The sequence below is a fragment of the Lissotriton vulgaris genome, chromosome 4_1 (assembly GCF_964263255.1).
Source record: "Lissotriton vulgaris chromosome 4_1, aLisVul1.2, whole genome shotgun sequence".
NCBI classification, from domain to species: Eukaryota; Metazoa; Chordata; class Amphibia; order Caudata; family Salamandridae; genus Lissotriton; species Lissotriton vulgaris.
In genome coordinates this window covers 1,064,560,584-1,064,576,269 of record NC_141691.1, presented here as the reverse complement: position 1 = coordinate 1,064,576,269, position 15,686 = coordinate 1,064,560,584, and the positions used below count along the sequence as shown (strand labels likewise).

Genomic DNA, 15,686 nt, shown 5'->3' with positions numbered 1-15,686 from the left:
GGACGTCCATGATCCGGAGGGATCAGACTAGGAGGTTTTTGCGGTGGAGGAGAGATTTGCGGTTTGACTTGACTTCTGGCCACTCGACCAACAAAAGTCTGTGTGAACGGCGTCCCGACCCGCAGAGGCTGCTGGACTTGCCGGGACCTCTGGCTGGAATAGGGCTGGCACAGTTGGAAACCCCTTCCGTAGCCAAAAAAAGGGGTAAAAAGCATACACAGGCCGGGATGATGTGGTTAGAATTAGGGACTTGGCCATAGCCCACGAGTCCTAACAGCGCTCAAGCGCTGCATCTGCCTAGTCTCCGAAGAGGCAGGAGCCATCAAAGGGCATGTCCAAATGGTTAGCTTGGACATCACCTAAAAAGCCATACGTCCTCAGCCAGGCATGGCACTAACAAGTTACTAGTTGTGTAACAATATATCTGTAAGAGACATTAGTTAGTGATAGATTCCTTACATTAGAATATCCCCAGGCATCAGACTGGATCCGGAATTTTTTGCGTAGCAGTCCCCTTGCGCGTCGGTGGGCGTCGTCTGCGGCTCCACGTCCGTCGTCGGCGCCGTGATGACGTCGTCGGAGTACTTAGACGCCGCCTCTGCATGCTGACGTCCGTTCTTAGACAGCTTTTCCGCGCCAGAAACGCAGAGCTATGTTAAAAACCAACACTGGTGCCATTGAAACTAGGGCCCTGAAAGGGGATGACCGTAACCCTAGATATCGGTTCGCAGAACGGGGAGGATGGGTGGGTCGTAAGCAATCTATCACTAACTAATGTCTCTTACAGATATATCGTTACACAAGTAGTAACTTGTGCATCTGAAAGAGACATGTTAGTGATAGATTCCTTACCTTAGAATAGATGCCCCAGCAATACCAACCCCAGTGATGGGTCTGCGAACCAATAATAACACCAGAAAGTCCTGGAGAACTGAACGGCCAAAGAAGCCATCCCTCCGGACTTGGCTGTCCAGGCAGTAGTGTCTTGCGAACGTGTGCAGCGAGGCCCACGTAGCTGCCTGACATATGTCCTGCAAGGGGACTCCTCGGCCGAGGGCAATAGTAGTCGCTGTGGCCCGAGTGGAATGGGCCCTCAGCCCAGCAGGAGGTTCCTTTTTAGCCAAGGAGTAGCACGCTTGGATGCACAACACGATCCACCGAGAGATGGTCCGTTTTTGCACCGCCCGTCCCTTCTTAGCGCCCACGTAACCAACAAAGAGTTGGTCATCCACCCGGAACTGGCGTGTGCGATCCAAATAGAATGAAAGCGCACGTTTTGGGTCCAGACGGTGGAGCCGCTCTTCCTCCTTTGAGGGATGCGGAGGCGGAAATAAGGTGGGCAAGGTGATAGACTGCCCGATGTGGAAGGCTGTGACTACCTTAGGCAGGAAAGAGGGTTTTGTCCGCAACACAACCTTGTCCGGATGGACAGAAAGGTAAGGAGGTTTAGAAGATAGAGCCTGGAGCTCACTCACTCTCCTGGCAGAGGTGATGGCAACCAGGAAAGCAGTCTTCAGAGTAAGAAGGCGGATAGGACAGTTGTGAAGTGGCTCAAAGGGAGCGCACATCAGAAAAGTAAGAACCAGGTTCAAGTCCCACTGAGGCATCACGAAGGGAACAGGCGAACCCTGCCCCCCCCCCCTGGCGTCACATGGGCCGAAAAGCACGGACTAGGAGGGTTTTGAGGCGGATGCTGCGCGGAGGGTGTGGACTGGCCTTGCCGTTGTCCCCGACCGCCTCCACAGCAATTTCCACGGCTGCCACCGCGTTGGATGTTAGTCTGCGGTGCGTGGCTGGCAGCACGTGTGGGGTGCCCCTTCCTTGGCCACGAAAGGAGCGAAAGGCACCCGTGTGCTGGCGCGGGGCAGAGAGGCCCAAGGACTTGGCCGTAGCCCTGGAGTCCTTAAAGCGCTCAAGCGCGTGGTCTGCCTTGTCGCCAAAAAGGCGACGGCCATCAAACGGCATGTTCATCAGTGTACTCTGGACATCGGCCGAAAAGTTGGCGGACCTCAACCAGGCGTGGCGATGAATCGGCACCGTCGTTGCCATCGCTCGGCCTAGTGAGTCGGTGGTATCCAGCCCACACACGATAGAATATTTAGCTGCATCCCGGCCCTCCACAAGGGCTTGCCCGAGTTTGGCCCGTACCTCCAACGTACACTCTGGCAGCAATTCCGCGAGCGTGTCCCACAGAGAGTGGGTGTAGCGGCCCAAGAGGCATGCGGTGTTGGACGACCGCAGTCCCAGACTAAGGGCTGAGAATACCTTTTTGCCGGAGCCGACGGGAATGCGGTCTGGGAATTGGAAGCCTGGATGACCAGACTCTCGGGGGTGGGGTGGGTGGACAGGAAACATGGGTCGCCCGGGGCCGGGCGGTGGCGTCTGGCCACGTTCCTATCTACGGGCGAACCCGTAGCGGGCCTGGACCAAGTGCCCAAAAGAACGTCGGTCAAGGCCTCATTAAACGGCAGCAGAGGCTCGGCCGAGCATGACTGCGGTTTAAGGACCTCATTGAGGAGGTTAGTCCTCACGGCCGCGACGGGGAGCTCAAGGCCCAAGGCCTTGGCTGCCCTCATCAACACCACACTGTAGGTTGCCCCCTCCTCCGTAGCCAGGGTAGGAGGAGAGACAAAGCCAGTGTCTGGTGATGTGTCCAGACCACTGGCATCCCCAAGTCCACCTGTCCAGTCCTCTTGAGACTGACACTCTCTTGTCATAGGGTCCTCAGGCCCCTCCCAATACTCCTCATCACCCATCCCCTGATAATCAGGGTTGTCAAACGATGGGGCCGGTTCATAGAAGGTAAACTTCCCAAGCGGCGTCGAAAGCGCGCCCAGCGGCGCCGTTCCGACGACGGAACCGGAGCGAGGGAGGCATCGGGGACGGCGCCGCCCGAGGACGGCGCCGGAGGTGACACCTGAGGGACCGGCGCAGGTGAGGTTGTTAGGTCAACCGGCGACGACCCGGATCCCGAAGCGGATTCAGTGGGGCCCTGCGGCACCGGGCCCGAAGCCCTCGACCTGCTAGGGGCCCCAGACGGGTCTGCTAGGCCCAAAGGCGCCGCGGAGCCCGTCGGGGAAGATAGGGACCTCATGGCCATGAGGAAACGCTCGATCTCCCCCGGCGTCGCGTTCTGCCCAGGGACCGGAGGGTGTGGAGCAGGCCGCAACACCCGCGACTCCAATGTAGCCGCGTGGGCGGTGTCACCCGAACCCCCGTCCGCGTCGCGCGAGCGTTGGGGGGAGTCAGAAGAGCGAGGACGTCTCTTTGACTTCTTGTGCTTACCTAACGACGACTTCGACCCGGAGGAGTGATGTCGACTCTCGGAGCTGTGATAGCTCCTACCCCGCGACCTGTCCCTCGACCTCCTGTGGGACCGGGACCTCTCGCGGCGCGCGGCCGACTTGCCGGACTTCGAGTCGCTTGCGGGACCGCTCCCGCCTTTCTTTCGAAGTCAGGGCCCGGCAGTCGGGACAGGTCTTGTCGTCGTAGTCGACACCGAGACAGTGGAGACACCGACGGTGAGGGTCGGTGACTGACATCAGTCGGTCGCAATCCTCACAAGGCTTGAAATCTGGCATCCGTATCGGCACCGTCCGGAGTCGCAAGACTCAAGAAAAAGGATCAAAAGGGATCAAATAGTCTAGTCAAAAAGTGACTAAAGTACTGCTTTTTCCAGATCTGCGCTTGCTGGCGCGGAAAAAAGAAGAACTGACGTCAGCACGAGGAGGCGGCGTCTAAGTACTCAGACAACGTCATCACTGCGCCCACGACGCCGACGACAGACGCGGAGCCGCAGACGACACCTACCGACGCGCAAGGGTACTGCTGCGCAAAAATTTCCGGATCCAGTCTGACGCCTGGGGATATACTAAGGTAAGGAATCTATCACTAACGTGTCTCTTTCAGATAGACGCTGCGCCAGTGAAGGTTGGAGTGGTACGACCAGAGCCAATCCAGATTCAGGATGGATCCAAGATGAGAACGTGTTGCAAGAGCCGGTGGCAACGAACCCACAGGATCTTGTTCTGTCGAGCCTGCGGGGCATAAAGGCCCACTGGCAGGGTCAGGCCGCCCACATATGGTGCACATGGTGTCATAAAATAATTTTAATTGGGCGGGAATCAAATGAAGAGTGCCCTCCATTTTCTTAATTTAAAAACAAATGATATTGCAATCCGTGCGAAGTGCTGAAACTCGTGCTACCTCAACATACGACCAACAAACTAAATACACAAATTAATATATTCAGACTCTCAACCCTTACCGGCTGTCGTAAATAATGTGATCTTGAAAATCATGATAATATGAATGAGAAAAGTCAAAGCTTAAAAACTTTCAACTCAGTATAGCTAAATGTGCAATTGTTAAATGATTACACAAATAATGTATGTAGACAGGTTTTCATGCAGTGAGAAAGTTCTTTTAGCAAAATTACGTCAATCTTCTGCTGAACATGGTACGTCGCCCATGTCAAAGGGGTTAGTTTAGGAGCACGGGCACAAAGCATGTTCATTTATCACTAAAAAATAAGGCACATGTAAAAAGGTTGCACAGTGAATTGAAAGGTTTTTTAACCAGTTTTAGGTTTACTTCGCACAGGTTTCAATTTTCATTTATTTTCAAGTTAGGAAAATGGAGGGCAATCTTCATTCGTGAAGTAGCGTAATGTGAAATCATCAGTAGATTCATGACTGGGATGGGTATTAGTTATTTTATTGTAGCTACCCCTGTAGAAGGGCGTTTCATGCCCGAAATGCATTGAGTTGAACCAGATACGTTGTACTTTGAAGAAAGGTGAATCTCCATGTTTGTAGAAGAAAAGCCTGAACAGGCAGTGGTTGAACTTATAAATACATTGGATTAAATTTGAATCATGGAGGAAATTGGATAAAATAAAAAGATTACGTTTAATAAGGTTTTGTTGGAACATATTGACCTGAGAACAGAAATCTAGACAGTGCACCCTGGGTTGGGACCTGACGAGGTGCCAACATTCATGTAGTTTCATGTCACGGGCACGGATGGAGGGCACCCTACAGTGTTGCACGCAGTACAAAGCTAGTAAGCATGAAAAAATGAATGAAAAAAATTGGTGTGCATTCCACCTCTTTGATGTGTGCACTTGTAAAACTTGACCACATTTGAATGGTACAGCGCTCAATGCACTAAATGCTGGTGCAAGAATATGATCAAGTTTCAATGCATAGTGTTTTGAGCATTCTGCCACTCTGAGCATTGGTCCTTCAGGGCCAATTAAAAAAAAATATCTGCCGACAAGGAGCTACGATTCTCTCCAGTGACCAACTGCTGATTCTACTACCCCTGGTTGGTGACTGAGAAATCAGAAGGCTGAATTCCAGTGGAACAGACGGTCTTACACTTGAGTCTGAAAAAGATCACAATCGTGTTTCCTAATTCTTAGAAGACATGGGCCTTCAATTAGTAAAATAAAATGTTATGGCTTTTAGTTTTCAGCTTCCACTAGGCAACAGAAAGAGACACCCCAGGGGTTCATCTTCTCCGTTTGGAATTCACTTCCCCGATCCTTCAGTCAGGAAGCCGCCTGTATGAGGTCCCAGAGAGTTTTGGAATAGCACCTGTTCTGGTATTGTAGTCTTTAAAAACAGACAGCTCTGGGTGGCACATTCAAGCCAGCAGAAACAGTGCTCTGGGCATGCAATGACTCCAATACAAGCTCTTAAGTAGCGTGCTGTTGCAACTTTGCAGATTATATGGATTCTAGTCAGGGATTTAGGTGTAAATAAAAAAAACAAATATAAAAAACATTATTCAGCACATTGCTCTCACAACAAGCTACAGTATTTCTCAAAGCATTAAGCAGTTTCCTGCTCCTCACTGGAACGTGATTTATCTTACAAGAATTTCTCTTCCGAAGACAAGCGACACATTTTATGCGAAACAACGGAATAAGGATCAGAATAAATACCTGTAGAGCATCACATTGTATGGCAGAAAAGTAGGCAGCATGTGTTTTATAATTCGAATCGGAAGCCAAAGCATCAGAAGGACAATTGACCCAAAGACAATCTGCAAGGAGAAAAACTAAATGTCACCTGCCCTGCTCTTAAGAAAAAATATAGCAGACGCTTAATATGATTAGAACAAGTATGCATAACACTTGAAAGGATGACTAAAAAGCTTGAATAACTGTTTTTCTTTTAAACTTAACTTCATGAAAAACATTCAGGGAAAAAAAATTAATAAACTTTTGTTTGAACAAAATCCATCAACCTCATTTTTATACACGGACTACAAACACTTTGTGTGACTAAGTTACTAAATGAAGTATTTCTTTACTGTTGGCCAAACCAGTTTGAAAAAAAACTAAGGTTTATTACACACAACAAGTTGTATTGTGATGTGATCATGCAACACCAAAAACAGAAAATAAATCATCAGCCAATGCACGTTAAAAGTATAGAAATCTAATTCTGTGTTAGCGCAGAGGGCAAAGATTATGCTTAGAATGTTTTTACTTCTGGATTAGCAATTTATTACAACCTACATAAAATTATATTGTGAGAAAGTGCCATCCTTCTTGCATGGTATACCCCCACGTTTTGCTGAATGGCTGATGTACTTTGACTGAGTGTGCCCTGGGTTCCTGCCAACCAGGTACCCATGGCCTGTATTCCTTCCCTAAAATTGTGTTAAAACCTAAACCCAATTGGCATCTCTGGCCACAGGTCAGCCTCTGGTAAATGGTACCCTAGGTACCCAGGGCACTGTGACCAGAGAAGACCCCTAAGGGCTACAGCACTTATTGTGCTACCCTTAAGGGCCCTGTACCTTGACACACACACACACTGCCTTTGCAGGCTGAGTGACTTGGTGCAGAACTAAACAGAGAGTCGACATGGTACACATCCCTGTGTGCCATGCCCACAAACTCACTGCCCTGGCATACCACAGTCACTCTTCTAGCTGGGTGAACAATAAACATCAAGAGCTGTCCAACGTTACTCAGTTTCAGAAAGCTGTTAAAGACATGGCTTTTCTCAAACTAACTCAATCTAAATATCCACTCAGGGAATGCCTCTTTCTGTCGCTACGAGCGCCTAGACGCCTAGACGCCCTTGGGCATTCGTGCGCTATATAAATCTTTCTCACATCACATCACACTATGCCAGTGGTGAGGGCACAGGTGCATGAGCCCTGTGCCCCTACAGTACCCAGGGCCATTCCTGGGCACTGTAAGTGCAGTGATGCCATTCAAAGTATATGCTGCTGGGAGATTGTCATTACGAACTCCACAGCACCATAATGGCTACACTGAAGACTGACAAGTTTGATATCAAACTTCTCACCACATTAAACACACACTGATGCCAGTGTGGGATTTAATGTAAAATGCACTACAGAGGGCATCTTAGAGATGCCCCCTGAAACCTAACCTACAATCCACTTCTTGTCTGAGAGGCTACCTAGGCTGCCACACAGCAGACATGTTGCTGGACCCCTGGGTGGGGAGCCCCCTGTTCTCCTGACCCTGCACCAATGAACATCCTGGGCGAGGTGCTAGGTCACCTCCTCCAGGATGGGAAGGGGAAAGCTTCAAAGGCATGCCACCTTTGTGAGCTTCTCCAGGCAACTTGCTGTACTCAGCAAACTGGCCCCCACCGATTCTGATCCCAACTCTGACAGGAAGACTGGCGGACACCCTACGTGAGGAAAGGGGTTGTGCCAGCCTGTGTCAACTCCACTCCTCAGGTAGGAGAGGCGAGGTGAAGCACAACTCCGGGCTCCGGCCATCTTGAGGATGGGGAGTCCAGCACAATCAGAGATAGGCTCCTGCCTCCATCCCACAGGAGAGGAGCAGGATAGTGAGTGTACTCACCCCAGGACAGGGACCTATTGGTCCCTGCTCTTACCCTACCTGTAACACCCCTACATTTAGTATTTAGGGGCACTATGAACCTTCCTTCCTCAGATCCCGATGTGAAAACAAGAAAGAAGATCAAGAAGAATAAGACCTGCTGTGCAGCTGCTAACAAGAGGATGACACCAACTGACTTGGGACCCAGCCCTACAGGCCTGTCAATCCTTGAACCTGCTCCTGCTAAATCCCGGCATCTCCTACGGACAGCAACCTTGAAAACCCTGGAGGACCTGTCTGCCTTAATCCTTTTAAAAACTGGGACTGCCATGAGCAGTGGTTGGGCTCAAACAGCAATACCCCTGGTGCCAGCCAAGAACCCCAGATCCAGCCTGATCTGCACCCGCCGAGCCCGACCTGTGCATGAGTGAAAAAAAGACCCTGAGGACATCCCCCCAGGGATTGTGACCTAAAATCCAGTGCCCAAGGACCCTCCTTGATGACCCAGACGCCGCCTGCAGTCTCACAACAGGAGACCCCTCCAACCGTGACCAGCACAGGGTAAGATTTCCTGACATCAAAAGATACACCTGCACCCGCCCCCCCTGGCCCCCTGTGCCCAATTCCTGGGTGTTTACCTATCTTCCAAGATCCCAACTTACCCCTCGAAGTGTTGGTCGATCCTGAAGCATCCCCATCCCGAGCATGCAGCCTTTGTTCACCTTCCAAGATATCCATTGGCTAACATTGAGCACCCGACGGCTCAAAAGCACCCTGCACCCAGCCGCCCGAGTGGCCCTGGCAATGCAACCTTTGTCCTAACTTACTTCCCCATTTGCTCTGAGCAAGTGACCAGGAGTCCAGCTCCCACAGCTGCGTGGCATGCTAGCCAGCAGCCACCACCCGCAGGCCCCCTGCCTCTCATTGGATAACATTGGGCCTAACTACCTCTGCATCCGGCTGCCCCTGTGCCGCTGAGGGTGTACCACCTGTAGCAAGTTGACCGTGGGTGACCCCCCCAGAGTCTATGCCCGGAACCTTCACTCTACCAGTTGAGAACTTACCTCAAAGCTGATAACTCACTTTCCTTCCACAGAGTAACATTGACTGGTTTCACTTGGAAAGTGTGGAGTTTTTAAACTTTAAAATATTCACCTAAAATCAGCTGAACAACGAATTCCGATTTACTCACCTGTTATCAGTAGAGAACCCAGTGCTGCATCTTTCAGCCCAGCACTGACCCTGAAAAGTAACTTTAACCGAACTTCTCAGTAACTTGTATTTCCTTCCATAAGAACCCATTGTCTGGTTTTCACGAGAAAAGTTTCACAAACTACAAATATTCCTTAAAAAATTCCTGTGACTTAAACGCATTCTTTCAACTGTTTACAGGAGATGCACCAGTGCTGGATCCAGGATTCACAACTGAGTGAGAAAAAGTAACGATAACACTACTTACCTGCTAAGTGAATTTCCTCCCATAGGATAACATTGGTGATTCTATGTGAAAATGTTTCTAAATGTCAACTTTCAAAATACAATAATATTCCTTAAAAATCACTACTGTAACCAAAACACTTTTACTCAACTGTTTACAGGAGATGTCACAGGACTGAATCTAGGACCCATTCTGTGGTTAGAAAAGTAATCCGTAAAGTAACTAATTGCATTTAACTAGAAATTCCCATTGAGCTCAATGTTGCATTGTGTTTGAAATTGTGTTGCTCATTGCAACAACTGTAACTACGGTACTTAAAAAGCCTATTGCCTATTTGCAAAGTATTTAAACTAAATTAATTCTTTCTGACAAAGTATATTTTGATACCTTGTTGGTTCTAAAATAAAACAACTATATATTTGGATACAAAACAATTGGCCTAGAGTTCAGTTCCTGAGTGTGTGAGACCATTTGCTGACTGAGTGCGTACAACAAATGCTTTACACTGTCCTCTGATACTGCCTTACTGCTCGACAAGGCTACCACTTTAGAGAGTAAGGTTATATTTAGCCACTGCCAAACCTCTGGGGACTGTGGACTCTGCACAAACTGTACCTTACTTTGGTCCAGTATGTACAGAGCCAATTTCTTACATATGTAACTCAGAAAACTTGCAAAACAAACTAGATTATTTGACTCAACCATCAACCCTGTGTTAGCACTCCCTATTAAGGCACACACCACAAACTGAACACACTTTCTTTGCTGTTATAGATAAGTACAGCGTACACTGTTACTACCGGCTGTGTAACAGTTGTGCCTGTGAAGATTTAAACCGAGCTTCCTTGAGCCTTATTGTAATATTTAGATCTCGCCCGTGTTGAAAGATCTACTGTGGAGAATACCAATACTTACAGGGGCTTTGTTTCAGCCCACTGCTCATTATTCTTTACGAGCTCATTTGCTTGCTTCTTATTCAATGTGTTCCCTTCCTCTTATAGTGTTTGTTGCTATGTGGAAAATAGCCACTCAACCATACGTTTGCTTGAATGACTTGTATCCTTGAGCATTAGGGAACTATTTTTTCTTTTGCTTTTAGTTCCCCAAGAGAGTGCATGTGGTTTCCTGCTCTCTTCTCCCATCTTTTGTGATGTTTCCCTACTTCAAATCCTTGCCCTCTCTGTGCTCTCCATGTTGCTCTCCCACCCCCAGCTTGTCCATAACTCCTCAACCTGATTTTTAATTCTATTGCTCACTGTTCTTCAGTTGCTTGCAGCTCCATTAACTTGTGTACTGATGCCCATGTCGCAGCCTGACATGTCAGGGACAAGCACTTTATGGGTCAACAGTGGTAGAAGCCTTGACCCAGGTGGAATGGGCCCTCAATCCTTCCGGAGGCTGCTCCTTGGACAGTGGGTAGCAGATTTTGATGCAGAGAACTATCCACCTTGACCAAGTCCATTTTTTCCACTGCTTTGCCTTTATTTGCTTCAGAGATCCCTACAAAGAACTTATTGCCCACCTGATCGTCTCTGGTGCAACCAAGTAGAAACTCAAAGCTCTTTTGAGGTCCAGCCAATGGATTCTCTCCTCTCTCGAGGGGTGAGAATGGGCAAAAAGCCACAAAATTCAGCAAAAAGATTGCTTTAGACTTCAGCGCCAGTTTGTCCGGATAGAAGGTGATGTAGGGAAGCTGGACTAATAAAGCTTGAAGCACACTCATGTGACAAGCTGAGGTTATTGCAATGAAGAACACAGACTTCAGTATCAGGAGACGTAGAGAACACTTGAACAGCAGCTAAAAAAGGGTACACAGGAGGAATGTTAGGATCAACCTACGGTTAACAGAGGTTTAAGAGGACACAGGCATATCCAACCTCTGAGACATGGCAACACAAGAGGAGATTTGAACAAGGAAAGTTAGTTCAGTAAATGCAAAAAGGCCAAAAGGGCCTACAGATTTCCTGTAACTGTGACCACTGCAAGTCTTCACTGGGCCAAAGACAAAACAAACAGAAAGGCATCCAACAATTTAGCCTACAATGGGTTTGCATTACAGGTGCCAAACAGAGTCACAAAATTGTCCCAGAGTCCAGTGTACACAGACTAGCAGGAGGACACCTGGCTGCAAGGATGACATCCATGAACTCGGGAGGGATATTGAATGCAGTCAGCTGCTGCTGCTGCTCAACCCCCATGCACAGAGGTGCAGACTGCGCAGACCAGGGTGGAAAAGCCTGCTCTGCTGTTGCCTCTGAAAGTAGCTCTCTGATTTTAGGACATGAGGTCATGCCCCGAGGGTTCAGGTACAACACTGTTGATGCAATCTGGAGCCACTGGGATAACTTGGGCCTAGTTGTGCCTGGTCTTCTTCAGAACTCTGGGTCGGAGATGTAGTGGTTGAAGGGCATACAAGTGTCCCCTGATTCACTCTAGGTGGAATGCACACTGCAGATTCTCAAGAGTGGTGAAGAGATCGGGCCAGGCTTCTCTTTCACTGCTAGATGTCCTGCACCACGTCCAGATAGGAGTGCCTTTCGTCATCTAGGCATCTGTGGCTCAGCAGGCTGGCTGAGTTTGTACTGACTGCAGATGGGCATCCAAACCTGCATATCTTTTGCTGTCTCCTCTAAAACCTGGACAGTATTTTAAAGGTTCCCATGGTGCCAGGCCCACTGAAATTGGCATGGTTGAAGAGCCGAATGCAGAAGGCCAATAGGCCAAGAATTTTCAAAGCCACCCCATGGAGTCCTATGCCAGAGGCTAAAAGATTGGGATCATAGCCTGAATGTCCTGGACTTGCTGATATTGAGGGGATGTCCACATTCAGGATGTCTCAGATGAAAGGAAGCCTTTGCGAATGAGTCGGTGTGACTTTGGCATGTTGCTTGTGAACCCCAGCAATGTAAGGAGGTTGGCCATCATCTGCAGCTATTCCACAACTGAATGTGGCACGCCAGCTTTTAACAGCCATTTGTCAATGTAGGAGAAACGGATACCTTAGACTCCGAAGATATGCTGTGACAACTGCCATCAATTTTGTGAACACCCGAGGGGCACTGATGAATTTAAAAGAAAACTAAAAATGGTCTTGGTTCTACCGTGAACCACAGGTAGCGCCTGTGGGCCTGCAGGACGGGAATATGACAATAGGTATCCTGCATGTGATATTCAGTCTCCTGGACCCAGGGTAGATAGAACCTGGGCCAGTGTGAGCATGAGCATCCTGAATTTGTTCTTCCACAGAAAGAAATTGAGAAGTCTAAGAATTAGTGAAGGACAAAGGCCATTGCGATTCTTCAGCACTTGGAATTAACAGAAACATCATATTCCAATCTCCAAAGCCGGGACTATCTCTATTGCTCCTTTCTTCAACAGAGCCTGAAGTCCCTGCTGCAAAATGAGCAAATGGTCCTACGAAAGTCACTCTGATGTGGAAGATGCAGTGGGGTGGAATGGAATGGCAGGGCTGAACCCCCTTAGACTAGGACTTCTGGTAAGATGTCTGTCCGTTCAGTTCATAAACTTTTATTCGATTATAAAAATTTGCATAATCATAAAAAGTACAATTTAAAAAGAAGAACCATCATTTTTGTACTGAAGTTTACATATTACAATTTATAATTTATAAAACAATGTTCTGTCGGATTCTTATTACTGTTTTTAAGAAGATCACTGTCATTTTGGCTTCGTGCGGGTTTGCCGGCGACTGTAGATGAGCAAGCGCTGGATATGTGTTTCTATGGCCACTTAAGCGTAGAAGGGGAAGGATCCATTTTTTCCTGGCCACACTGTAATATTTGCAGAACAATGTGACATGGACCGTTGATTGCTTGGAGGCCCCATCACAAGGACAACAAATCATGTTCCGTGACCAATTGTTCTGTTCTGGAAATGAGACCAGGCGAAAAAAGAGATCAAACCGGAGTCTAGTCAATAGGAACTTTTCATGATTCGAGAGAAAGAACGTGAGGTAAGGCTGTATCAGTTTCTCTGTTTGCAGTTGGGAGATTTTTTCATTTTGTATTTTCACTATCTCCGCTTGGTTACGAAGTTCTCTCAGGTGGCCTATACACAGTTCTTTCAGCTGTTTCTTAGATATGTCTTCAATTGAAGGTGGGTCAAAAAAGTATTGCTCACGGTTGAGATCTTGAAAGAATTTAAAAACGTAGTTGAGCCAGGGGATTTTTCTCCAGTGAACTAGGCTAAGACAGTCTGTGATGAGGGAGCGTGATACGTGGCTTTCTGGATTGCACCATATGCGATGCCATAAGATGAGGGGCTGGCAACGTATGGTGTCTGTCACAAATTCCATCCCTAGCTCTCGATGAGATGCTAAAATCGGGGAGCTTTGGGGAAGGGCCAGGACGTATTTAATGAAGGCGTTCTCCGTTGCCTGTAATTGCTTAATGCACCCATAACCCCAGATGCCTGCTCCGTAACTCGCCACGCTGTGGCATTTTGCGTAGTATAGGGTTAAGAGTTCTGACGGAGCTGGTTTGCCTAGTTTCCTGGAGAAGGCACAGAGTGCAGATGTTGCACGACGAAAATTAAGATTTCTGGCTTCTATGGCTTTTCGCCAGGTCATTGAGTCGTCCACGAGTATACCCAGATATGGATATACTGACGTTTTTTCCAGCTTGGTGTTGTTTATGTATATGGATTTTGAATTCCCAGGTTTGGGTCCTATGGACATTGTAAATGTTTTCTTTGTATTTACTTTTAGTCCCAAAGAGTCCATAAATGTCACATATTTGGCCAGCTGTCGTTGAAGTTGGTTGGCTGTTCGGGCCAGGATGACCGAGTCGTCGGCGTAGAGTAGAATGGGTATGGGGCGGCGTGCTATTTGCGGGAGGTCCTGGCTCCCTGCCAACATTGCTTTTTCAATCCCGTTGGTGTATAGATTGAATAGGAAGGGAGCCAGTACGCACCCCTGCCTTACTCCTCGTGTGATTTTAAAAGGACGTGATAGGTCGCCGCCGATGCCATAACGCACTCGGCCTTCTGCGTTGGTGTATAGACCCCTGAGAAAGGCCAGTATCTCTGGGTCTACTCCGAGGTTCGACATGATTTCCCACAGCTTTGAATGCTGAACGCAGTCGAAAGCCGCGCTCAGATCTACGTAGACCAGATAGATCTTCCCTTCTTTTGCGTGGGCGTATTTCCCGGCCAGGAGGGTCAAATTTAGGGCTTGCTCCACCGTACCGAGCCCCTTCTGGAAGCCGTATTGCAGGTCAGTGAAGATGTTGTTTACCTTGGCCCAAGTTTGTAAGCGGTCCAGGAGTAGTCGACCTGCAATTTTACCCGTAGAGTCCAGAAGGGAGATCGGCCGGTAGCACGCAGGGTCGTTGCGGTCCCCTTTCTTGAATATTGGCAAGAGAGTGGATGATGACCATGATGGAAGGAGACCGATTTGAGCGACTGCGGTCATCACCCGGGTTATTATTAACGACCAATAGTCACTGTTGTGCAAGAACAAGTCCATGGGTACCCCGTCTGGGCCGGGAGCCTTGCCAGTTTTTGACGCTTGGATTGCTTTCCTAACCTCGGTAACAGTGAAGCGTAAGTTAATGGGAAGAAAATGGGTTTCTGCTTCGGCCTCGCATTCTGTTCGGGGTGTGTCGGATGCCAAGCCGAAAATTTTTGTGAAGTGGAGGACCCATTCGTTTTCAGTCACTGCTACATCGAGGTGGTTTGGATCAGTATCATTTTCCAAGAATGGTGATCTAATGGTCTGCCAAAAAGTGGTGCTGTCCTTTTTTAGTGCACTCTCGTGTAATTGGCACCAAAGGTCTCTCTTAATCTGGCGCCTTCGATTTTTCCTGGCTTCGTTATACGCTTTCCTCCGGGATGAAATTAGTTGGGCGTCTCTTGGTTCCTGCCGAAGAGCTTCTTTTAAGGCCGAAAGGGCCTTTCTACAGTCTGAGTTAAACCATCTTTTAGTTTGGGGTGTTGGTTTGTTTGTCCTGTATTTGACTAACTCGTCTCTTATAGCCCCTTGTATGTTATGAAAGGAGGCGATGATTAGTTCAGGGGAAGCTTCTGCGGACAGACAATCCCTTAGCCAGGGGTGCGTTTTTTCGAATATCCTTTGCGAGGTCGTCTCAGGGTCGACTTTAGCCCATTTAATTGCGAACCCGTTCCTCTTCTTTAATGTTATTGTTTGTTGATCGAGAGAACTAGTTCTCGTTGTGGAAGGACCTGCTTTCTCCATTGTGATCTCCACACTTAGAGGATAGTGGTCGCTGATCGGACTGGACCCTACTTTGTAGTTATTTAGCAAATTTTTACAGGTATTAGAAGCTAGGATGAAATCAATGGTGGATGTGCAACCTCTCCCATGGAAGGTGGGTCGAAATTCCTGGGCCGGGTCCACTAGCTCATTTACAAAGTCTAGGTCCAGGGTAA

General features: G+C 48.3%; 1 protein-coding gene across 1 annotated transcript in view; it reads right to left on the bottom strand.

Annotated features, from left to right (window-relative positions):
- The window catches only part of MARCHF6 (membrane associated ring-CH-type finger 6), a 1,612,715-nt gene that overhangs the window by 879,569 nt on the left and 717,460 nt on the right, over positions 1-15,686 (bottom strand). Inside the window, exon 17 of the mRNA XM_086965293.1 lies at positions 5,951-6,051. Coding sequence (XP_086821419.1) covers positions 5,951-6,051 — 101 coding nt within the window. The remainder of the gene's footprint in view (positions 1-5,950; positions 6,052-15,686) is intronic.